This window comes from Notolepis coatsorum (genome assembly GCF_963971535.1).
Source record: "Notolepis coatsorum genome assembly, chromosome: 16".
Taxonomy (NCBI): Eukaryota; Metazoa; Chordata; class Actinopteri; order Aulopiformes; family Paralepididae; genus Notolepis; species Notolepis coatsorum.
The window spans coordinates 41,250,245-41,276,386 of record NC_140180.1 but is presented as its reverse complement, the minus strand read 5'-3'; the positions used below and the strand labels follow the sequence as shown (position 1 = coordinate 41,276,386).

Below are 26,142 nucleotides of genomic sequence, written 5' to 3'. Positions count from 1 at the left end.
CAGCAATGTTCTTTTATATAACTTTATAAATAAATATAATAAATTAATATAATTTCTTCAGCAACAGCAGCAACAATGTTTTAAATGTGTCTGACTCTGAATTATAGACTTTTTATAATAAACAACAAATGCAAAAGGCTAACAGAACTGTGACACTGGTTCACCCTATCCTCTGTCATCCTTCCTCTAGCTGCTAGGGATAAAGGACTTTGGGTGGTGGAGGGAGGTAGAGGGAGGATGTGGTGGCCCTGGGCTCACTGGCCTGGGACATAGTGGCTGACGCCTCAGCTTGACGATCTATACAAAGTTTAGATTGTAGTATTTGTAGCTAAACAATTGTTTTGTTTATTAGCCTATTTGTAATAATTCGTTATTAGCCTAGGCAACTCCGTATCTTGGCTTACGGTTACGGCTGCAGTGGATGCAGATGGAACACTGCGCGCAAGGCAGTCGAATACGCGCATTTCTGCACACTAATATCATGTTTTGCCAACAGATGTTTTGATAAATTGATTTGCTCGTATTGCCACCCTTACTGGCAAATGTTTTGTTGCACTTGTGGCAACGTGCATTGTCGGCATTGACCCTTGTAAAGTATATCCATACTTTAGAACGCTTCGCTCTATCCGCCATGATCACGACTCAGTGCATGCAGAGCTGCTGTCTGTGTGCAGAGCGCTATAGCACGGGGCGTCGGGGACTTTCATTAAGGAGTACCCGTATGTAGTACCCGGATGTCTATGTGTAGCACTAGCGAGCGACTCGCGAGGAGTGTGTGTAATAATTGACTCGCTGGCTGCGGCTCGCTTCTCGTGCAGAGACAGAGAGGATCGTTCGCAACTTTTAAATAATAATAATAATAATAATAATTTCTCTAGAGTATCGATAGCAGTACCGAGGACGTCAGAGCTTATAAATACTCCGGTATTTTCTAATATAGTACCGGTTCCCGTTTAAAACCGGGGTCCGGGGGGCATCCCTACTCACTCTACACACTAGAGCTAGATACACACACACACACTCTACACACACGCCACAAAGCTTTACATGGCAGGGTGATCATGTACTGATCATGGCATTTTCGGGAATATCATGCAATTTGGAAAGTGTGTTTGATACAGAGAGAGTCAAATAATCTCAATCAATTATCTGTTGAAGTCATGTAATAGCAGGGGATTTAAAGGGATACTTCTGATATTTGGATCCATAGCCCTATTTCTTGCTTACCAATGATGCTGTTGATAGTGCTTTCTCAGCGCAATCCATGCTGTTCCTCATGCTAGCTCCGGATAGTTAGCCACAAACCAGTACAAAGTCAATGGGGTCACGCTCCTGTCTGTATAAGCTGACTGAGACTTGTTGAAGTTTACTTTGCGTGCACTGTGGAGTAAATATCATTGAGCTTGTACAGGAGCGTGAACCCATTGACTTTGTATTGATTTGTGGCTAACTATCCGGAGCTACAGTAGCATGAGGAGCAGCATGGTGCTGAGAAAGGACTCTATCAGTCAACAATATTATTGGTAAGAAACAGGGTTAGGGTTCCAAAAACCGATCTAACTAGCCCTTTAAAAAAACAAGTCGCTTAACAGCGATCTACCAGAATATATGTCAGAACCTTCAACCTTCACATTCATATTTAGATGGCTGTTATTAGCTGCAGTGGGAACCAGACTATTAATCCTATTTAGAAATGGAACAGATCTGCTCAAACAGGCCCTGTAAAAGTCTTAGGTCCACGGAAACACTCTAGAAAAGTCACCAAGTCACAGGAAAGTCATGGGTTTTCAAACATAGGGCTATAGGGTGGGAACGCTGACACCATCCCTGCTGTTCCTTCTGTGGAGATCCGACAGGTCAGGTTGCGTGACGCTTTGCTATAGTGAGTCAAGTGCAGACCACGTGAGCGGATCGGCGCGGCCGAGAAATCCGCTCTTCGCTCTTTAAAGCTTGGTCCGCTCCGCTAATCACTCATGTTGACCCCACCCCCAAGTCGCTCTCCGCTCGCTCCCCGCTCACCTTGAATCGAGCGCTCCCCGCTCCCCGCGCCAGATTGCTCTGCAGTTTTTTTTCTTCTTTTTTTGGAGCATGGTGTAAATGAGCTCAAACTACAACAGTCTACACCCCCTGGGCCCCTTAACAATTGTTTGTATTGAGCCGCATTGTAATTGTAGCCATTCTGCAATGTTAAATAACGTTGTTTATCCATTCACTATCTCTATTAAGCGATGATAGGCTAGCCGAGCCACAATGCTATGGTCGCTGCCATTAACGTTAGCATGTAAGCTAACGTCAACAACAATGGCGTCGATATACTTTTCCAACTGGAGTGAGTGTGGGCGTCTCTACAGTGACAAAGCCTGAACGAACAGCCTATCACAGGTTCACCCTTCTCATTGGTTGAAAATGGCCTTCATGTTTGTACATCGCCATCTGTTGCTTTGGCATTGTACTGCATGTATATATTACATCAGTGTTAAACCACTGTGAGCGGCCTGGAGTGGATTGGAGCGGAGGAGAACTCTCGCTCCGGACGTCGCGCCGACTCATTTTAAAACCCACTCCTCTCTCACGTCAAAACCGGCCGCTCCGCGCCCCGCGCCGCTCACGCTCCGATCCGCTCACATGCACTGGTCAAGTGTAAAAATCTTTTTGGACGATGGGAGTTGAAACCCGGCAGGTTTTCAAATGATTTAAGTCAGTTCGTTAATTTAAGGTATTGATAGAAATGAAGGAAACAGGCCGACCCTGCCCTCAAACATACCTATTGCTTCCCTCTGACAAACGAAGGAAAGTGACAGTTGTGATTCGAGGATCAAGAAAAAATTGTCAGCGTTTGAGATAGGTCAATTAGAACACAGGTTAACGGAGAAACAAAGAAACTGTAGCAGGTTGGGTGATAATAGTTGGTGAGAGTTTTGACATAGACCTTCTTTCTCTGTGCAGCATTGTTCACACTGAGCGTGTGTGTTTGTGTGTGTGTGTGTGTGTGTGTGTGTGTGTGTGTGTGTGTGTGTGTGTGTGTGTGTGTGTGTGTGTGTGGTTATGTTGACACATCCTAGCTGATCACCCCCCACGCCATCCGGGTCCAGACTCCTCCTCGCCACATCCCCGGGGTGGTGGAGGTCACGCTCTCCTACAAGTCCAAGCAGTTCTGCAAAGGAGCGCCAGGTCGCTTCGTCTACACTGGTAAATACCACGGCTTCTTACCATCCATTCTTCTTTTTACTCCAACTCTGCCCTTTTATCTGACTGTCAGATGCTTTTTCTCTTTATGTCCGCTGCTCCCCTTAGTATTATATCTTCTTCCACTGAGGTGGCAGTAGGTCACAGAAGGAGACAGCCGGGGCAGTAGGTCTCAGAAGGAGACAGCCGGGGCTGTAGGTCTCAGAAGGAGACAGCCGGGGCAGTAGGTCTCAGAAGGAGACAGCCGGGGGTGTAGGTCTCAGAAGGAGACAGCCGGGGCAGTAGGTCTCAGAAGGAGACAGCCGGGGCAGTATGTCTCAGAAGGAGACAGCCGGGGCTGTAGGTCACAGAAGGAGACAGCCGGGGGTGTGGGTCTCAGAAGGAGACAGCCGGGGCAGTAGGTCTCAGAAGGAGACAGCCGGGGGAGTAGGTATCAGAAGGAGACAGCCGGGGCAGTAGGTCTCAGAAGGAGACAGCCGGGGGAGTAGGTCTCAGAAGGAGACAGCCGGGGCTGTAGGTCTCAGAAGGAGACAGCCGGGGGAGTAGGTCTCAGAAGGAGACAGCCGGGGCAGTAGGTCTCAGAAGAAGACAGCCGGGGCTGTAGGTCACAGAAGGAGACAGCCGGGGGTGTAGGTCTCAGAAGGAGACAGCCGGGGCAGTAGGTCACAGAAGGAGACAGCCGGGGGAGTAGGTCTCAGAAGGAGACAGCCGGGGGAGTAGGTCTCAGAAGGAGACAGCCGGGGGAGTAGGTCTCAGAAGGAGACAGCCGGGGCTGTAGGTCTCAGAAGGAGACAGCCGGGGCAGTAGGTCTCAGAAGAAGACAGCCGGGGCAGTAGGTCTCAGAAGGAGACAGCCGGGGCAGTAGGTCTCAGAAGGAGACAGCCGGGGGAGTAGGTCTCAGAAGGAGACAGCCGGGGGAGTAGGTCTCAGAAGGAGACAGCCGGGGGAGTAGGGGAGACATAGGAGAGATGGTTCTTGTGGGATTTGATCATGTAGGGCAGGGGTGGCCAACCCGTGGCTCGCGAGCCGCATGCGGCTCTTTGCCCGCCAATGTGTGGCTCCTCCCTCCATAAAAAAAAATGTATAATTATAATATATATATATATATTTGTCATTCATTCCATAAGACGTAGAATAAACATTTACAGACTTTATTTTTTTAAATGGTTCATTTGCATGTTCTTGGTATCTGATTCTAGGGACATCTATGGATCTCAGGGAATGTATTCCCAGTGTCAGAAATATTGTGTATGTTACTAGGCTTGAGTAAATTGTAATGAACCAAAGGAGAATATCAATTCAATTATATATATTTTTTTATCTTTGACTGTGAATAACACCATGCAAAAATGTACCAGACCTGAAAAATCTAAGCAAATTAATAAAGGGAAGATGATTAAACAGAAGGTTTTGTAGATACAGTACTGAATTCTGCCATCCAGACACATGCAATTTTAAATATGATTATAGAATATCAGGCCTATAAATTACCGTATTATGGCCAAGTCGCACATCTATGGATTGGGCCAAATCTCCCCTTTCCAATGGCAGAATTCAATCTGGATTTAGTATCACCAGGCGTGATTCACAAGTACAGTTACTTTTTTATAATGTATATTTCTCCAAAAATGTTCATCAGATTGCAACGCCGTTTTTTGCCAGACATTCACAAAAAGGTAGATAAACTAACTGTTCTGTATTATGGCAATAACGTTCAGGTTTGTGGGAGATAATCCCGCAAAATAAGAGAAATAAAAAAGTTAATCCAGAAGTCAGATGATTGACAGGGGCTGGTGTGAACTGGGTAGGGTAGTTTTTCTAAATTCGAAAGTCCATCAAGGGAGGGTCTCTTCCTTCAAAAGACTACACTCACTTTTGGCTGCGCCACTTCCTCCCGTCAATATGCGCCGGTTTCCGACTCAATGCCCTGAGATTTCTATAATCATATATTTCACTAGTAATAACAGTTACAATCATTGGTAAACAAACGTAATGATGAAAATATACACGTTGACTGCTGTTTTGACAGGGTTAGGGTCTTTACTCTTGGCTACATTTGAAAAGAAAACGCAACATTAATTCACACATTCTGTAGAGATGGATTTATGGCCTGATGTCATTTGCAGTCCAGTACCGGACCGCTCGGGCTTAAGAGGTTAACCCTGTGAGGCCCAAATAAAAAAGACATTAGCAACATCAGAGGCCAGAGGGTGGGACCTATAAACACATGAAGGGTGCCGTGACTGAAAAAAAAGGTTGAGAAACGCTGGTATATATGGTGTGGCTCTTTGTGGTACCATAGTAATTTTTGTGGCTCTTAGTCTCTGACTGGTTGGCCACCCCTGATGTAGGGCAACATGGGTGCCTGTGGTTACAGACCACAACTACCACACTACACTGGGTAGAATCCATGATTCCACACTCTCCGAAATGACGTGTTATCCTTAGCTAAACACACACAGATGTGTTCAACATGTGTTAAAAGATGACAGAGCTTGTGTTGCTGTTAATGTTGGGTTATCTTTTTAACACTGTATAACACACCCATACCGTTTAGTTTTTAGTTAAAACACATTCTTTTCAACACATCCTTTTTGAGACGATTCTTGAAAGTCTCACTGTTCTCTCTATCGTTTTTCTATCAATGGTGTCAAGTGTAACACACCTTATTGTACCCTTTTCTTCCTCTTACAGTAGGTTGCTTTCAATTTTGCATCATGAAGCACCATAAGTGGCATTACCTCTTGTCCCACTCCTTATCATTCTCAGCTATATATATATATATATATATAACTGTGACACAATGTCATATACATAGATAAGGTTTCATTCATCCCTCTCTTCCCTGTCCTTAAATAGATGTTAACATTATCTCCTGTGCAAGGGCACACCTTTTCCTAAAGAGATATTTTCCCCGCCATCCTAATGTGTTCCTGGGTCTGCCACCGAAAAAGGATTATCTCTGCCTTAAATCTGTGCTTTTACTGTTCCTGATTATTCCATCGGAATATCCAGATGCCATTCAAAGTAACAGAAAGGTCAGATAGATGGCTGTTTAGTGTGATAAGTAAATGTCACTGCGTGGACTATAAAAGAGGGGACGGGTGTTAGGCTTTCTGTTAAACACAGGTTTATCGCTCCCCACCTCCTATCTTTGCTCAAAGCGCTACCTATTCCAATGCAAGAATAAGCAGAGGAGGGAGACAGACAGACAACTCTCACAATGGACTGTCCAGACCCCGCTTGCCGCGGGCGAGTCCTTTTGCAATGCTAATCTGATTCCATTTCCCGATACGGCTGACGACCGCTCAGTGTATTGCTTTTGTGGAAGTGTGTTGTGAATGGAGCCCAGTTGTTATCACACTTTTGTTGCGTGTGTGTGTGCGTCCATTAGACTGTGGGATGTGTGTTCTCTTGAGCAGAAACGTGTCGTGAATACCTTGACGGAGTTGCACTGCTTAGCGGCTTCGATTTAAAATGGTGTTATCATACTATCATTGCTTAAGTACTTGAACGGCTTAAACACATCGCTAGCGTCGTCAACATCTGCATACTGATTTCTCAAATCGAATAATGAAACGAGAACATCTGACTTGATTTGATTGATAGGTAAACAACACGGCTCTATTTCCCCCGATGGCATCGCTGCTCGAAACACAGACAGGTGGTGGCATCATAATATTGTACAATTTCTTGTAAGTCTCCCAAGTCTCACAGTTCTTCCGACCAGAATGGGAGCCATATTGTGCACACACCACCAGTTAATCTGATTTACACATACATATTTTAAGATTTGGAATGCGTCCGTGTGCATTTCCAAGGCGCGTTCATTGTGCCAGCAGTGTGTTGTATTCATGAATGCAAAATGAGGCAAGCTTTTAAATACTAAATAGGCAAGCTGTGTATAATTGAACAGGAAAGAGAACGCATCCCAGTTCCAGTGATGTCATTTCCTTTAGGGATTCCAAAGCCCAAGCGGGCTCTCCTCTCAGCATTTCCCCTTCCCTAAAACATATTGCCCTTTTATCAAACAAACGTCGAAACGGCAAACCAGGCCATTTGCAAGGAGAGCTCTGCTTACATTGTCAATTTGTCATGACATACCAAATACAAGATTCCCTTCAATGTAAAAATGACTTGATAGTGTGCCAAACAGAGATACATCTGAGGCGACAGGGATGTAAATGTTTTATTTTACCAACAGTGGTGAATTGTACATTTTATATATATATATATATATACAGGAACACTCATAATCCAAGTGTTTGCTTATCTCGTTCTACCCCTCCTCTCTGTAGCTTAAAGTAGCTTCAGGCTTTGATCCCAGGCTCTCTGCGTAAAATAGACGCCACGGGCAAGAAACCAGTGAGAGTTCCTCTCACAAAAGAGAGTTCCTCTCACATTGCTGCAATGCTAAACATACTGTAGTTAATGCCTGTACAGATCACACCATTACCATGGGAGAGGCTCACCTTCAAGAGTATAGTTCACTCAGATAAAACATACAATATACAGTATACAGAAGAGTCATACTGTGATGTATGCAGCTACAAATAATTTACCAACTGATCCACACGCTATGTTATGCACCAGTCTTCACTATGTTATGCACAAGTCTTCACTATGTTATGCACCAGTCTTCACTATGTTATGCACCAGTCTTCACTATGTTATGCACCAGTCTTCACTATGTTATGCACAAGTCTTCACTATGTTATGCACCAGTCTTCACTATGTTATGCACCAGTCTTCACTATTGCCTCTTTTCCATTGCATGGTACCTACTCGACTCTACCCTACTCTACTCTACTCGCTTTAGGTACCTGGTACTTCGTTCCTTTTCCACTGCAGGTACTAAAATAAAGTACTCAGTTTGTCTCCGTGTGGGGAGGCGGGGCTGCTGGTGTACAGCTGAGAGCTCCATAGCTCTGTGAGAGCTCCAGCATAGCTATGTCCGTGAGCTAGGCGCAAGCCAGAGTAAAACACAGTTTTCAATCAATCAATCAATAACAACATTAACGAGACTCTCGTTGTGTCTATTCTGCTAACGCTAACGTTACCTCTCATTGTGTCTATTCTACAAGCGTTAACGTTAGCTAGGCTGTCTATGCTAACGTTAACGTTAGCGTTAGCATTAGGCTAACAACAAAGCTGTAACGTTACCAGTCTCGCGTCTATTTGCTAACGTTAGCATTAGGTAATAACCGGTTTAAAATGGATGGTGATTACCTCACGTTGTGTCTATTCTACTAGCATTAACGTTACTCATACAAACAATCAATAGCGAGTTATATTGATCACGCTATGTACGATAGCCATGCTAAAACGCTAGCACAACATTAGCACCTAACCTAACAAGCTTAAGCCTTAACAAGTCAGCGATCTTTTTGCGAGACTAAACTCTCCGCTCGGTGGCAAATTGTGTTGATGTCGGTTTTGTTTAATCAATAAATGAGGCAGAATACACAGTGACTGTATCCTTTGTTTATTGCACTTGTGCCTGCTGCAAACATAATGAAATCCTATGCGAGACATTAAAGATGGCGGCTTTCTGTTTTCGTTCAGACTCTCCAACGTGTGACGCGTCTCTCTTCTGACCAATCAGTGGTCTGCAGTGTTTCACGTGACTTTTCTGGTACCAGTTCTACTCGCTTGGCACGCGCTTGGAACCTCGACAGAGCAGGGACTAAAAAAGTACCCAAAAAGTACCTGGTACCAGGTACTTTGGTAATGGAAAACCGAAAATGCCGAGTAGAGTAGAGTAGAGTCGAGTAGGTACCATGCAGTGGAAAAGGGGCATATGTTATGCACCATGTTGGAGCTTTGGTGATTTCAGTAGTTTGATCCAAGAAAGGATCCATTTTAGAACGTAGTCTCCTCAAAAGCCTTCTCTGACCTGCCTTTTCTTAAGGCAATGCACCGCAAGGCACAACATGTTTTTACCTGTGTAACGGAGGTCCCGCGAGTATATTATATATATACATTGTGTCCTGTATGATAGGGTGGGTTGGCCTTCTCTTGCAGAAAGGCGCAACAAACACTGGTATTTATTTATTTTTAAAGCCCTTATTGGTAAACAACCTGTTTATATCTCCTCACTGTTAAATTGGAATATTGGAACCTATTCAACTCGATCGAATGACTGGATGGTTCTTAGGGTTCCTCAGATTTGTTCTGAGTTAGGGAAGTCAGCCTTTTCCTTTGATGCCTCTAACTCATGGAATGTCCTTCAACTCACGCTAAAATTGGAGGTTCTCCCTTCCCTTGGAATGTTTAAATGTATGATTTCAGACCATTGTGTGACTACCTGTAACTGTTTTAGTTGATATTTTAAAATTATTTTTAAACGTTTTTAATTTGTTTTACTCTGGTGTTTAAATTTCTGTGAATATTGTTTTTATTATGTACTGTACAATCGTCGTTTCTGTAAATGAGGGAAACCTCAGATGCTTACGATTTTAAATAAAGGTTGAAATGAAATATCCGCACAGTCACAATGGACTTCAAGTGTTGTGAAGTGACTGTGGCACATAGCGGTACTGCAAGTAAAACTCACTCGGTTAACCCTTCACTGCGACAATTCACAGAAGGTTAACCCTTTCACTGCCACACAACAGCCGGTTAACCCTTTCACGACCGTCGGTTGTGTGATAGTAAAGGGTTAACCTTCTGTCGTGTGGCAGTGAAAGGGTTAAAAAGGCATACAGACACATTACCAAGAAGTGAATTCACCTCTTGGTATAGCGGTCTGTAATCACGCCCGCGGTGTGGCCGACCCGGGTTCGACTCCCACTCAGGGAATGTCAAAATAAGACCGGTGACACGTGGGGCCCTGGGTGAGTGAGTTTAGGGGGGTGAGTGTAACGGAGGTACCGTGAGTATATCCACAGTCACAATGGACTTCAAGTGTTGTGAAGTGACTGTGGCACGTAGTGGTACTGCAAGTAAAACTCACTCCCCTTTAAAAAGGCATACAGACACATTACCAAGAAGAGAATTCACCTCTTGGTATAGCGGTCTGTAATCGCGCCCGCGGTGTGGCCGACCCGGGTTCGACTCCCACTCAGGGCATGTCAAAATAAGACCGTGACAGGGGCGGCTGGGTGGCGTAGCGGAGATTGCGCTCGTCACCAATGTGAGAGACTCCGGTCTCGAATCCGGGTGTCGGCATTGCCTCCGGCCTGGGCCGGCCGTCATACTGGCTCGTTTGACTGAGTCAGCGGGTTGGAAGTCGATGGGTGGGGATTTGGACGTTGTGAACAGCGACTCCTACAGGTCGGTTGGGGGACGCTTGCACAGCAAAGACAGGAAGTGGCTAGGGTAGTGTGAGCCTCCCATGCGTTACACCTCGCCAATGAGAGTCCGCGCTGGCCAGTGAAAAGATGTGACAGGCTGCCTCCTCGTGTGCCGGAGGGAACACGTGATGCAAGGCTTCTATCCTCCCTACAACCGACCAGTGGGGGGCATAGTCGAGCAACGTTCAAAGACAGGGGAGGGGAGAATTGGAAACACGAAATTGGGATGGGAGAAAAAATTGAAAAATAATGAGAAAAGGTGGATAAAAATATATATATATATATAAGACCGGTGACAATTTTGAGATATTATCATATTTTGCCTCTACAACTACTGTAGTCTCAAAAACATATAAAGTGATCATCAAAAACAACTATAAATATTCCATGGTATCATTTTTGTATGAGCTGCATCATGTACACCAAGCTACTGAAAAAACTTGAATGGGCATTTTCTTTTTTGTGATAATTTTTTGTATTCATTGCACAAGATCACAACAAACATACAAAAATAATGTTCACTTTTAAGAAAAATGTAATTTAACTGAATTAATAATTTAAAATAGATAATAATACTAATAACAATAAAGATTTACACCCGCTGAGAACCCAATCTCTACCCACCCCCCTTGCCAGACCATTCCACATTGCAATAGTTGCCTCCTTTGCTCCATGCTGTAGAAAGCTCTAAATGCACAATGTCCAAAAACATCATAGTCCACGCTCAGAGAGGAGGCGAATGGGGCGTTTTCCAGCGTGTAGCTACCAACTTCTGCGCTGTTGTCATCCCAGCAACAAGAGCTCTGAGAAAGTAATTCAGAATTTGTAATGGTCATTTTCTAAAACACCTACAAAAAGTATTGATTGTGTGGGGAATAATGTAATGAAAGAAAACGATTTGCTTTCAAAGTCGGATTGCACAATTGCCTTTGAAAAAACGACAGGAGTTGGTTGCTAATCGAACTGTAAACTTTAAGCAATATTGGGAATCAGAAGCTAGCAGCGAGCAGCTACACAAAAACATTGATAGCCGATGGGTTCCAAGATTTTAGAAATGCTGCTCTTTCCACTCTTAAACCCCTTAACACAGTCTATCATTTTTGCCCTCAGATTGTGTTACAGATTGTTATTACTAGTGAGTTGATCTTCTCTGGCAGAAAGCGAAACACTGGAATCTGTGGCCTTTATTCGGAAAGCTACCACCTTATATCACAATGATGGCGTAAGGGCCCCGAGCATGGTCTGCATTTAGAAAGTCAGCCTTTTATTTTAGTGCCACAACTTCTTGGAACGATCTTCAACACACACTAAAAGTCTGTTCTCTACTAACTTATGGACAGTTTAAAACCATGATCACAAAGCTCTCTGCCTCCATTTATAACTGTTTTATGTCTTTTGTTTTGTTCTATTGTTGCCTAATGTAATGGCTCATGCTTAATGGTGGGATCATTGAAAATAAGGGCTACCCTCAATGTATTCCAGATAATTAAATAAAGGTTGGTTGAATGAATGAATGAATGAATAACACAATTTGACTTGATACTTCTTTTTTACAGAAGATTTTCTTTCATTTTAATTTCCATTTTATGGGGCATTTTAACAAATAATGTTTCACTCTGTGCATAGTATTTTTTTATTGGTTCACCAAATATATACTGTAACATTTTGAAAACGATTTAGTTATTCATCACACTGAAACAGGAAAAACCCTTGATTTTTAGTTTATGCAGCCACTTTTAAACAGGGGCGTACTCACTCTTGGTGAGTTTGGCTTAAAGTTCAACCCAAGTCCAACCTGTCAGGTACAATATATGCTAATTGGTTGGGTCGGGCTGCGCAAAAAGAAATGTGATTGCTCAATCAATTGTCAAGACTTTCTCCCCTTATTAAAATAAAGCTATTTATGCTCATGTGTAAAAATGCAGATTAGCCTACTGTAAATACATGCACAGTGTTAAATTAACAATAATAATAATAATAATAATAATAATAATAATAATAATAATAATAATAATAATAATAATAATAATAATAATAATAATAATAATAATAATAATAATAATAATAATAATAATAATAATAATAATAGTAATAGTAATAGTAATAATAATAATAATAATTATTATGTCCGGGTTTGGTCGGTCTTGGGCTCAGTATTGTATGTCATGATCTCGGGAGAGCTGAGCTCGGGCTTCAACTCACTTGGATCGGGTAGGGCATGGGTGATGTTCAGGTCCATTGAGAACTCTAGTTTGGCTACAGTACAGTATATCCCTGCAACAGGTTGACAGAGAATGTTCTCGACGTGCCTGAAAATTCAAACCTGAGTCCTACCCGATCCGAGTGAGTTGAAGCCCGAGCTCAATATTATATATATATTTTTTTATATAATACTACCTGACCCGACCTGGCCAATTAGCATAAATTGTCGGGCCGAAACCAGCCATACCCGGTGGGCTTTTTCGGGGACCAATCAGGCTGGGGTTGAAAGTGAGAACTGAGAATAAATACTTAATCTTGTTTGTACCAATAATGTGGATGTATTGAGTCTAGATGCTGTATGGTGTCTTGTAGCTAAGACAGAGCAGAGGCAGTGGTTGCATTGGGAGGGAAGCACAGTAGACATCAATAATCTAGTGCAAACATGATACACATGTAATGAGTCAATACCACCCCCCCCCCCCCCCCCACACACACACACACACCTTCTGTTTGTCCAAACCAGAACCCGTATCATTTCCCCTAAAAATAAATACAACTCTCCGCCTCCTCCTCTCCTATTCCTCTCGCCACCCTTTACTCCACTCTCTATCCTACTTCATCCTTCCCTCCTTCTTTATCCTCCATAATTATTTCAGCCTTCCCTCTCCGCCTTCTCTCTCTTTGCCTTTAAGTCTCGGACTACTCCCCTCTCTCCATCATCTCCCCCGCCCCCCTCCCACCCCCCAACCCCCAACCTCCCTCGTCCCCCCCCCCTCTCTGGGGCTGTATATCCCCAGGTGCGGCTGCGGGAGGGGCGGGGTTGAAATTAATGAGAGGAGCCTGGAGGTATTGACTTTCCTGGGAAAACACAGCTCTCTAAAAATCAGTGGCCAAGTACTGCAATAACTCAGCACCCATCGATCCCCCCTCTTCCCCACAGGCCACATTGATCTATGCATTACAAGCACTGAGGCTGGCGGCATGGATCCAGCAGCACCACCCTGACTGCCTCAACACAGCCCCTCGCTGAACAGTATAATGATGATAACCTCTCCACCGCTGCGTGGTGTGGTGCCGGCTGCATGCTGCCACGGCGGGCGTGGCCCCGTCGGCAGGGTTGTGGTGAGGGGTACTGAAACCACCGTCTGCCCGCCCTGGTGAAATGTAGTTCACCTGCCTTTGATGTAGAGTTCACACAGCGTTTTTATATATATTTTTGTATTATTTTAAATCTAATAGTATTCAGTGAATAATAGCATTCAGAGATATTTTTCTTTTTTAATACTGTATCGTTGTTCGTCTTATTGTGGTCATTCCCATCACCCCGATTTTGCCGATCATTCCCTCCTGGATGTTGCGCTACTGTTGGTCTGGTGATGGTGTAGACTACCACATGTCTATACATGCGGTCGCCAGCCATTTCTTTTCACCTGACAGCTAGGAGTTTCACTGGGAGAGCGGAATGCGCGCGGAGGTTGACGCTATCTTCCCCAGATCCCCTCCCTGCTGAACAGGCGCCTGACCGACCAGTAGGAGTCGCTATTGCACTGACTAGGGCTCATACACCCACCGGCTTCCCACCCGCAAACACTGACGATTGTGTTCGTAGGGACGACTGCTTAGACCTCTACACTACTCAGCCGTCCAGTGCTTAGACCTATACACTACCCAGACGCCCCAGTGCTTAGACCTCTACAGTACCCAGACGCCCCAGTGCTTAGACCTCTACACTACCCAGACGCCCCAGTGCTTAGACCTCTACACTACCCAGATGCCCCAGTGCTTAGACCTCTACACTACCCAGACGCCCCAGTGCTTAGACCTCTACACTACCCAGACGCCCCAGTGCTTAGACCTCTACACTACCCAGATGCCCCAGTGCTTAGACCTCTACACTACCCAGACGCCCCAGTGCTTAGACCTCTACACTACCCAGACGCCCCAGTGCTTAGACCTCTACACTACCCAGACGCCCCAGTGCTTAGACCTCTACACTACCCAGATGCCCCAGTGCTTAGACCTCTACACTACCCAGACGACCCCAGTGCTTAGACCTCTACACTACCCAGACGCCCCAGTGCTTAGACCTCTACACTACCCAGACGCCCCAGTGCTTAGACCTCTACACTACCCAGACGCCCCAGTGCTTAGACCTCTACACTACCCAGACGCCCCAGTGCTTAGACCTCTACACTACCCAGACGACCCCAGTGCTTAGACCTCTACACTACCCAGACGCCCCAGTGCTTAGACCTCTACACTACCCAGACGCCCCAGTGCTTAGACCTCTACACTACCCAGACGACCCCAGTGCTTAGACCTCTACACTACCCAGACGCCCCAGTGCTTAGACCTCTACACTACCCAGACGCCCCAGTGCTTACCCAGACTGTAGTTCTTTACCACTACATCACTGATTGTTAGTATTACTAATGACCAACAAGGCAAGCACTATATTTAATTGCAGATATACTTGGCAGTATAATTTTGGATCACAGCCGTGATAAGAGTTCAATTTTTTTTGTTTTTATAATTGGCTTATTTTCCGTCTCTTCCTTTATGAGTGGAGTTTTTAGTATCGGGGTACACACACACACACACACACACACACACACACACACACCCACACACACACACACACACACACACACACACACACACACACACACACACACACACACACATACACACACGCGCGTGCAGCACATACACACACACTGCATGCAGGCTTTGTTCTAGCTCCATCATGTCATAAAGTGATGTATGGTTGGACTACAGGCTGGGGGCTATTATTTCACTAGCCTGGGGTGCTTCAACCTCTGGGGCAGCCCCTGGCAAGCCTCAACATGTCGGCATCCCCCACAGTACACAACACATTGGTGTAGAGGGAGGGTAGGTGTGGCACCATTGTGTGTTGATGAGCATGCTTCACACAGGGCACTGGGGATGGGGGCAAGAGAGATGATCTCGTGTCTGAAAAGCCAATTTGCTTTGGGGGTATATACCCACTTGACATCTTGTGATTTACAAGATAATATATTAAAATTGCTGGTGTTTTACCATTTAAATGCCCTGTGCGATAACATCGCATTCCCCCTGAATGCAACATTAGTGTTTACGCTATGTCAAATTGACAATTTTAATTTAATTTAATTTCAAACCTTTATTTTAACCTCATGAGACACCGAGGTTACCCTCGTTTACAGCGATGCCGAGCTTACAAAACAAAAACACGGTTATCTGCAGGTCTGACATTGACCAAACTTGATATGCATGACCTTGGTGGGCTCTAGGTCAACTCCTGAAAAGGGGGTCAATGTCAGACTTTGCAATCAAAAGTTAGGGGGCTAATAACCCTTGCCATAATTTCAGTGCGCCCCCTAACTTTTGATTGCAAGGTCTGACATTGACCCCCTTTTCAGGAGTTGACCTAGAGCCCACCAAGGTCATGCATATCAAGTTTGGTCAATGTCAGACCTTGCAATACACTGTAAGGCACTGTAAGGCTACTGTCCTGCCTCACTTCCAGTGATGAAGCTAAGCTATGCTAACGGAGCGTCTATTCCCAAAGCTAAAATGCACGCACAGAGACAAAAAAGGTATGCATCTTCTTGTCTAACTCCAGGGAAGATGTTAAATAAGCTAATTTCCAAAAAAAAGTGGAGTTCCCCTTTAAATAGAAATTTGTGTTTGTATTTGGAAAACGCTCAATCCACACTGTCTTTTTATTATTATTATTATTATTATTATTATTATTATTATTATTATTATTATTATTATTATTATTATTATTATTATTATTATTATTATTATTATTATTATTATTATTATTATTATTATTATTATTATTATTATTATTATTTTTTTTTTTTTATTTTTATTTTTTTATAGCATTTCCAGATTTTTCTGGTCACGCAGGACCTTTTGGCCACGCAGGACCGACAGAGGAGAGAGGGTGAAACGGGAGGAGAATAGGGGAAGACATGTGGCATATGGCCACAGGGTCTGGGAAACGAACCCAGGGCGACCGCTTCGCGACTCAGCGCGCTATGTGGTGTGCTACTGGAACGCCCAATCCACACTGTCTTTAACTGTGAATGTACGTAAACAACACACGTAAAAACGATTTTACGAACATTGAAGGATATAATTAAGCTTGAAGACATTGTTCGCCTAAGAACGTTGAGCCGACATTTCATGGCTTGGTCGTTGCGAGGGTAGTTTGAAGGGTGGCTGTTCTGATGCGGGTCTGGGCGAGGCTATTAGGAAAAATACAGCAGCTGTTGGCAGCGGCATCGCCCGGGCAGGTTGGCACAGGGACACGGTTGTTGTGGGGGTGTGAGGAGGCCCGACTCCCCACCTCCGCCCAGGCCTCGTTTAAAAACGCCTCTAAACCTTAAGAGGGTTTTTCAGCATGGGCAGTCGCCATTTCCTCCAAGGGCACGTTGCCTCGGCATTGGGCAGGGCCAGTGTTCCTATCACTGCTGAGAGAAAACAATGGTTCACTTTGTACCTTTCTTCCCTCTCACACTCGCGCACACGGACACATGGAAGGCATTAGCAAACTGTTCCATACGGACATGCTAAAGGTCCTGTGAGCATGTAACGAAGGAGCCAAAGTTATACCTCGGCTTCGCCATAGTGTCGAATTTGAGCCTCTGTAAAGTTTTTAACTCGCTCAGTGTGGTGAGGTACAGTACTCTCTCTCTTTCTCTCTTTCTTTATTTCTTTCTTTCTCTCTCTCGGTAAATTTTCTTTTCCTCCTCCTGACGCCTTTGAAGTACTGTACCCCATCTAATTGAGTTCTGAATTTTTATTGTTTAATTACTGTCACAGTAACACATGGAAGCAATTATCTCCAAGCAGGCTAGAGTATCGCCTTACATGTACAGTATTCGCTGCGAGAAAAAAAACTAAAAAAAACATTGACATAACCGAACGCTAATCACTTTTCAGATATATTTTTTCACACGGCGCTCGCGGACTCTTTTTCATGGTGGAAACACGGCGCCCCCATCCCCTGCGCATCTAGCGGTGTGCCGGTAACTGCACCCAGATCAAGTGAGTTTTTGTTCCGCGGCACAAACCTTAGGCAAACATCACATAGACTGTTGTCCTCCGGTGAAGCGGGGAGTGAAGTGGAGGTGACAGAAACACGCCCACTCCCCTTCTGTTCGCCGGCGCCGTCTCCTGTGAGATCCCATGGTGACGCAACCTCGGTGATTAGAGAGCGCATCCGTTTCGCCAGCAAGATATGTTAATCAGCCCGAGTGAATAATTACCTCCTCGGTTGCCTTGATTAGGGGCCGGAGTGACAAGAGGCAGGGAAGTGCTGTGCCTCAAAGAAATATCCCCCACTCCACCTGAGAAGTTATTATTTTGTTGAGTCGCAGCCTAAAATGCCCCCCCTCCCCCACCCCACAGAAATACTAATTATCTGACATTAGTTCCACGGGTTCCCCTTCTGGAGCGCCTCTTCCCGCTCTTTGATATAAAATGTGGTGTGTCTCGGCGGAGGATAAAGGAATTCCCCCGGTGGAGAGCACGCTTCTTTCTGTCTTCTGAAAAGGGACCGCCCGTAGATCAAAGATGGAGAATAAGTACTTGTGTTGTTCCATTACGGCTGAACAAATGTACGCGATAACCACTAAGTGACTCGTGTCTGAAACCCACGTCAGAGAGACGATACATCCTCTTAAACGTTCCCGCTGACATTAGCGCGCTGATGTATTGTATGTGAAAATGTAACTGTATCCGCTGCGATTATTAGTTAAGGATGCCGTTGCGCTGAGCGCTGAAAGTCGAGGTGTGGTCTCTTGTCAGTTGGGTGTCAGTGGGGGGGTGGAAGTGCGGGGGGTTCGGGGGGGTAAACACAGGTCAAGTAGAGTGAGACAGTCAAGTTAATTGTTGCCATAACAGCCAAGTGTTTTTGGCTTAATTAAAAGTGTGTGTTCTGCGAGGGAAGAGGCCCTTCATCTCCCCTGGTGGCTCACCACTTTAAAGGGGCCATGGTGCCGCGTGTCTAGGGCACGGCCCCGTCTGTCAATCACGGTTTAAAGTTCATGAAATTTCTATGAGCATCGATTGCGTGGGGATGGCGGGGGGCTGAGACGGAGGGAGGGGTGATTGATCAAGTGTCTTGCTTTGAATTTCTTTCTCCTCTATACTGCAATCGGCTGTGCTGTGCGCGTGTGTGCCGAGCCGGTGGGAGCCTATGCGAGTGTGTGAGTGCGCATGAATACATTGGGGGGGGGGGGGAGCGCATACTGTATTCCCCCCACTGTATTCACACGCACTCACACACTCGCATAGACTCACGCCGGCCCGGCACACACGCACGCGCAGCTCACTCACGTAAAGTGATGCATACAATAATGGGGCATTGAGCTCACATGCAACTAAACCAAATGTAATGAGGGGCGTCGCAGGCAGTGCGTCCGGCCGGCACTGTGCTCCGGAGCGCGGCGAGGCATCTTCCCATTATGAGTGAGTGATGAATTGAAAGATAGAAGGAATAAAAAGAGGGATCAATAGCGTGGTGAAAGTATGCAACTGGGAAAGCTTTAGATGCTTGTCAACAGGCCAGGCCCCCGCGAGCCCCCAGAAGACCGTACACTGCCACTTGACAAGCAGCAAAAAAAAGGCAAAACAAATCAGGCCATCCACTTAAGGCTCACCGCGTTGTGCGTCTGTCAATTTCTCCGCCCCAGAAGGAAGGGCCGAATTATCTGCAGCACATCCGTGGGCAACGAGGCCAAACGTTTGCAGTGACCTGCATCAATCATGAAATGAATAGAGATGGGAAATTGCAGCACATGTTGCTCTGGGATCGAAGCAGCTTCAAATCCCCCCCCTCATTCCGATAGCCGGGACCTGTCATGGGAGATTGCGGCCATAGCTCAATGGTGTATTTCATATGGAATATGGACTCCATTTGAAATGATAAGTATAATATAGGAAAAGCCACGGAGAGCTGCCTATGTATGAGTGGTTTGAGCGTGATATTGGAGATGTAGTATGTGGTTTTGGATTTAGCAGCTCGTTGGGGACATGACTGCGCCTTCGACAAGGACATCACTGGAGTGAAAAATAAAACAAAACCTAAAGGTGAGAAGGGACGTCCCCTAAGTGCATATTTCATCTCTGGACTTGAGCCTGGTAAATATATGTAGGAAAAGCACCCAGCGTAGAAAAACAGATTCCCACTTAGCCGGTCGGAGAGGCCCGGCGCGCGGTGAGAGAAGGCAAATGAAAAACAGCGCAACGCAAATTAATGTAAACACGTTGGAGTACGGGGAAGTAAACATTATGCTCGGTGAATGTATACATACTCCAATGAAACATGGAAACCCTTGAAAGCATGGGAACCGGAGTTCAAACTAGCCATGAGACTGAGACTTAGACGGGGTAATGAGCCCGTGGCTGTGTTCCAGTGATCTTAACAGGCCTTCTTATCCTGTTATGAAGCGAAGCCTCTCTCCAAAGTGGCCAACAAGAGTAACACTGTGCTTTATTTCCCTGTGTATTTGATATGCCATCATGTAGATAAATGTCTTTTTTTCCCTTTTTTTTTACAAGAAAGACTGGCCCTATGTAACATGCACCGCTTTCCATTCAGCGAGGCTTAGCATGATATGACAAGCTTGTTCTGAACATATTGATATCAGATTTACCGATTTCTCTCCTCATCATTATCTGAGCAGAGTGAATCGATTGCAATTGGGACACGAGGTGTGTTTCGGGGCGATATGTTGGGGAGAGAACACACTGTTTCTTTTTGTGCGCGTGTGTGTGCAGGTTATTCGTTAGAACAAAAGCCTTCTTCACGTCGCTTCACTTACCAGTAACCGGGGGAAGAAAGCCGACAAGAACAAGACGCTCATCTCTAGAGAACTGCCCGGGCGCAGTAGCCCTGAAAATGGCTGACTGGCCATGCATAGCTTATGTGATTAGTACAGACATGTCTAAGTTGCCCAGTCAGCACACTCTCATCATTAGTGATTACAGTAGCTCACGTTGTCACATGACACCAGCACTTCTGATTTTCAGGCTGCAGATTCAATTTGGAGGCTTTGTGCGCTCGGAGGATGGCACCGTCCCACATGGCTCGCTATGAAATATTCTCACGTTTCATTCGGGTCAGAGCCTACATTCTGTGACACTCTGAAGTAATGTAACGCTTTGTCATCAAACACTCCCCCCCCCCCCTCTCCTAGCTCTTGTGAACATAAAGACCTATCAGTACTCAATGCCAGTGTAAAGCCTGGCTCTGATCACTCTGATCTTGTGGTTATGTTGTCGTAACCCTGACTTAACCTTTTACACGTCAACGTGAGGTTGTTTGTGTTTCTTTTGGGGGCAGAGCTGTTTGAAATAACACAGGCATTGACGTGGGAATTGGCTACAGGAGAGCTGCTGTGGCCGCTCTTGTAAGCCGTCCCTAATAGGTTCAGACAAGGCTCTCGGGGAAGGTGTTCACGACTCTTTGACGAGATTTCTTTGGATGTGGACCACACGGGTTAAAGGAAGAGTAATCAAACGGGTCCTTGTTATTAACAGGGGGACATGGGCAGACCTCCCGTGCCTCAACCAAAACAGCCATCACACATGATACTCTGGCCTTAACGGGGTCTTGTTGCTGACGCAAGATCAAGAGTTCAGTTATAATTCACAAAGTATTCACACCTCGGTACCTATAATAGCATAATAATGTGCCTTCCACTTTTAGGTACATTGCTCTCACGTCTCCCGGTGCTTCTCCTAAGTGCTTTTCACTTACAGTATCTTTTCCTATTTTCGCTAACGCCGTAATTCCTTATTTAAGTATTTTGCCATTCTGGAATTTGTTTCTTAGTAGCCCCCCCACGGCTATGTTGAATGTGTTAGCAGAAATCCCTTTCACCACTCTCTCTCTCTCTCTCTCTCTCTCTCTCTCTCTCTCTCTCTCTCTCTCTCTCTCTCTCTCTCTCTCTCTCTCTCTCTCTCTCTCTCTCTCTCTCACCCCTCCTCTCTCTCCTCAGTTGAGTAGTCACCTAATAACAACGCTTGTTTAGCGAGACCCCAACCGACCGTTTGATCACTTTCATAGTGGAGAGAGAGAGAGAGGCAGGGAGAGAGAGAGAGAGAGAGAGAGAGGGAGAAATAGAGAGCAATAAACGGATGATTAAATATATAAAGAATTACTCCCCGCTACACCTCCACCACCCCCCCCACCCCCAATCCGCCCTTCTCTTCAACTCCCCTCTCTCTCCCTTTATCCCTCATTTCAAGGGGGTGCTCATTTTGCCTCTCACTTCTCCCCCACCCTTCTCCTCCTCCTCCTCCTCTTCTCACCTCCTCTTCCGTGCGAACCGCCTTATCCCCCCCCCCCATTTTAAAGAAAAAAAGGGAGAAAAAAAGAATAAGAAAAAAGCAGCCTAAAAGAAAGAACATCAGACGCTGCAAAGACGCAAAAGATGGCAGAAAAAAAGGGTAAAAAAAGAAAGAATCAATACAAATTACGACGGAGAAAGTGGCACTGATGGCTGGAATTGCAGCATATGTTTACACTAAATCAGGCAATCTATCTTCATATGGGCTGTGTAATGCGCAGGGGGTCAGGGTTCGCGCAGCGCGCCGACACTCTCCAATTACTCAGGCTCTTTGCGAGGAGGCAGCCGTATCGATTGGCTGGGAGGGCTTGGAGGCCTGCAGGCAGCCAATGGGGCGCTGGGGTCAAAGTGCGGGGAGATTTTAATAACGGGAAGTAATGGGCTTAATTTCTGGGGCCCTGCTGGTGTTGGTGCTTGTTAGTGGTGATGGTGGTGGTAGTGGGAATGGGGAGACGTGGACTACGCCTTACTATCTCTCGCCCCCTGTCTTTCTCCCTGTTGAGAGGTTCATTAGAAGCCAAGCGCTGGGAGATTGCTCTTACTTCTGTCTTTCTCATTTTGCTCTGTGATCTTTTTTTGTGTGCTTTTTTTTTTTTACGCTATATATTTCCTAACTTCCCCTCGTGCTGCTCTGCCTGTCTTTCATTCGCCCCCCCCTTGGCATTAATTTGGTTAGAAGGTAAATGGCTCATTTATTCAATTGTACGCGTTCCCATCTTTCCCATCTTCCCACTTGTTATACGGGTCAGAATGGACGCACGTTGCACGTCGAGGAACCAATCGTGTTCCCGAATCCCGCTTGATTACTGCCCCGCGTCGTCCCGACGCATTATCCGCACGCATCCACTCTCCCCGTCCCAAAATGTCTCCTCGGGATCAAAGCGATGAATCCTTCTTCATCCGTGAGAGAGTAATAGATTTTGGCCTTGGCTGTTTCCCTGGAAGCCAGAAATCCAACATGGCAGCCCCCGTGGCGAGCGCACGTCTCGGGCTCCGTCACCCTTCAGATATCACCCCCACCCGAGTCGCAGCCTGAAAGCCCCCTTTCTCCTCCGCCGCCGTTTTTGAGACGGGGCTCCGACAAATTTGATTTAGCAGCTCGCGGGGTTTAGCCCCATTCCCAGGGAAAGAAAAACAAATATTGTTATAATGGTAATAACATCTATTTGCCCGCTCGCGGACAAACGGCAGCGGGGCCCCTTGAAAGAGACCCCTGTGCTGCCGTATAGCTACCTTATTCTTATTCATGAAAGCGGCGGGTTATGCATATTAGCGCAAACTAGCTATTCTACTCACCGGCATTTGGTGTGTCAATCATCCTTACAGAATACAAGGAGCTCTGGTTGACAAAAAGCGGAGTGGGCAAGATCGGCTGACAAATTGTCCCCAAAGTCAAATTTGACCAGCCTTTTATGATTAATGGGCTTGATTATGGAGAAGTATCTCCCCCCTAACTCGTTTCCGGATAGTTCTCTCTTTTCCCCAGTCCGTATTGAGAGGAGGGGAGATGGAGATTGCGTTGTTTGCAGCGGGGAGAATGAAATGAAGAGGAAGAAGGGGGGGCGTGACTGAAGGGAAAGTGCAATTGAATTAGTTTGGAATGTGGCCTGAGAAGGGGTAGCGATGGGGACAGGTTGAGTTGAGACGTGACTGTGAGCGGAGCAAGAGATCAATTGAACTATCTCAAACCTCGCCCTCTTTCCTTGATCCTCCAATCACGACTATTGCTTCCCTCGAATACGCTACGGGCAAAATCCAAATGTAAAAGTTATGGTTTACTGTCAAACTTGTTTTTCTTGATTTGCACCATGCTCTCCACGAATAAAGTTGTCTGTTGACTAACTGTTATTGCTTCTATTTATGTTCCAGCCTTGAATGAGCCCACCATCGATTATGGCTTCCAGAGGCTACAGAAGGTCATTCCACGACACCCTGGAGATCCGGAGAGGTTACCTAAGGTCAGTGGAACGTTTACAAGGTATTGTTACGGTGCTCCCATTCACTGATCAGTGATCAGATTTGAGAATCAGATTTAACGGCAACAAATTATATTTCTACAGTAGTTCACGGACATGCAGTTCTAGATATGCGTTTAAGGGCGATTTGATATCAAGATATTGGCAACTCCAGTTACTGTAGACCACCCGCACGACTAGCTATATGGGTTTTTAAGGCTAGTTGTATTATTTCATTTTACAGAGACCAACCTTGAGATGTTTGATTGGATTTGTTCGTTCCGCTTAATACTGGCACTAGAAACCCACTTCAATGCCAGCCGCTAAATTGTTCCGATCCTTTCTTAAAACTGGAAACAGGTGTTTATAGAATGCAATACTGCATGCCTTTGCTGAATTTCACTTCCTCGACTGGTTAAGCTCAAGTCCCCGGCAGCAGGAGCACATAAGGCTAGAGAAGATGCACGTCTGCAAGAATATGAACAGAGGTATGCAGTGATGGAAGAAGTACACAGTTCCTTTACTTAAGTGAACGTAGAAATACCCAGATAAAATAGTACTAAAATAGGTATGCAGTGGTGGAAGAAGTAAAATATCAGAAGTAAAAGTATGCATTGTACATGATTTGGTTTTGTGTATTCCAGTGTTTGGGAGCGTTCAATCCTCAAACCATTGACCTCTAAAGGTCATGTTAAAGTGGTATGTGGTCTAGTTATGCTGCTCTGATGACATCCTCTTGTAAGTTGGCAGGCTTACATTTTTTAAGTATATACTAAATGTTGCCATGTTGTTTATGCAAAATATTTTTCTTCAAAGAAAATAGTAACTGGTGCGTTCAGATATCCACAGTGGAGTGAAATAAAAAGTACAATATTCCCTTGAAATGTAGTGGAGTAAAAGTAGTACAAATCTAAAAATGTTTTTAAAGACTCAAGTAAAGTGCAAGTGCCTTAAACATTATTCTTAAGTACATTACTTGAGTAGAAAAACATTCCACCACTGGAGGTATGCAAATGCATAGTCACGATGGAACTTGTATACCAGTAGTCTCGTTCAGATGCACACAGGAAAACTTGTGTATGCCTGTGTGCACGCTCACACACGCATGCGTACGTGCACACACACGTGGGCCGTGCACGCCTTGTGCATTAAACAGGGGGCCAGAACAGCGGCCAGCCGTCAGGAGCCCTGGGGCGGGTGGCGCTGCCTGGTTACTATGATAAGATTATTTTCCTCCCAAAAAGGTGGCGCGCCGCTAACTGAGCTAGATTCTTTTGGGCAGCGAACTGCTGTAGAGGGGGGATACGTTCAGATGGGGCTCCCTGACAGTCTAAAGCAGCTGCCAAATTGAAACCATTTATCAAAATCTGACATCGGAGATCCAGTCACCAAAAAAGCAGTTTATTTGTAAATTGATACTAATAGCGAGCATACATTGTCTGGCCCCTTTGATGCCCTGATTTGCAGCCAGCGAGCGGAATGCCCCCCCCCCCCCCATCCACCTTTTAAATATTTATTTATTCAAAAGAAAACTCAATAAGTGTATAGATTTTTTTTTCTCCCACACCCTCTCCTTCTCCCTTCCGGCCGCGAGCTTTTCAGACGTTTTCGACAAGAAAGAAATCACAACAAGCATATGTGTTAAACCATGCTATTTGTAAAGGAGCACATTCGTCTCAGCCAATACGACGTGTCACGGCAGGGTCACGTGATCCGTCGAGGACGGTTAAGTAGCTTGTCGCTTCTCTTTTGTTTTCACCTGCTCACCCACCCCCCCCCCCCCCCCCCCCCCCCCCCCACCCCCCCACCCGCCTCCTTCTCCGCACGGGACAGAAAGGTGATGGAGAGAGATGTTTGCGTTTGACTTTCGCTCGCGTCGGCCTGCGGGAAATAGATTTATTCATTGTCGAGGGGATCGCTCGGGCCCCGTAGTCGCGGTAAGCATGATCTCACCGGGAAGCGGCTGTCTTGTGGGAGCGGTGTTGGGGGGGGGGGGTGTCATCTAAACAATAACTGTGAAAACATTGAGATAGAGGAGAGAGAGAGCCATCCTCTGGGTAAAATTAAGTCTCCCTTTAGCCACGACCTCAGCTGAGCGATTGAATTAAGACATTGGCAGCCGCACTCTTCCAC

The 26,142-nt window shown here is 45.5% G+C and overlaps 1 protein-coding gene across 1 annotated transcript in view; it reads left to right on the top strand.

Moving 5' to 3' along the window:
* LOC311242950 (transcription factor COE1) overlaps positions 1–26,142 on the top strand; it is a gene marked incomplete at its 3' end in the record, with an annotated part of 134,655 nt that overhangs the window by 104,057 nt on the left and 4,456 nt on the right. Inside the window, 2 exon segments of the mRNA XM_084332016.1 lie at positions 3,063–3,189; positions 23,924–24,012. Coding sequence (XP_084188142.1) covers positions 3,063–3,189; positions 23,924–24,012 — 216 coding nt within the window.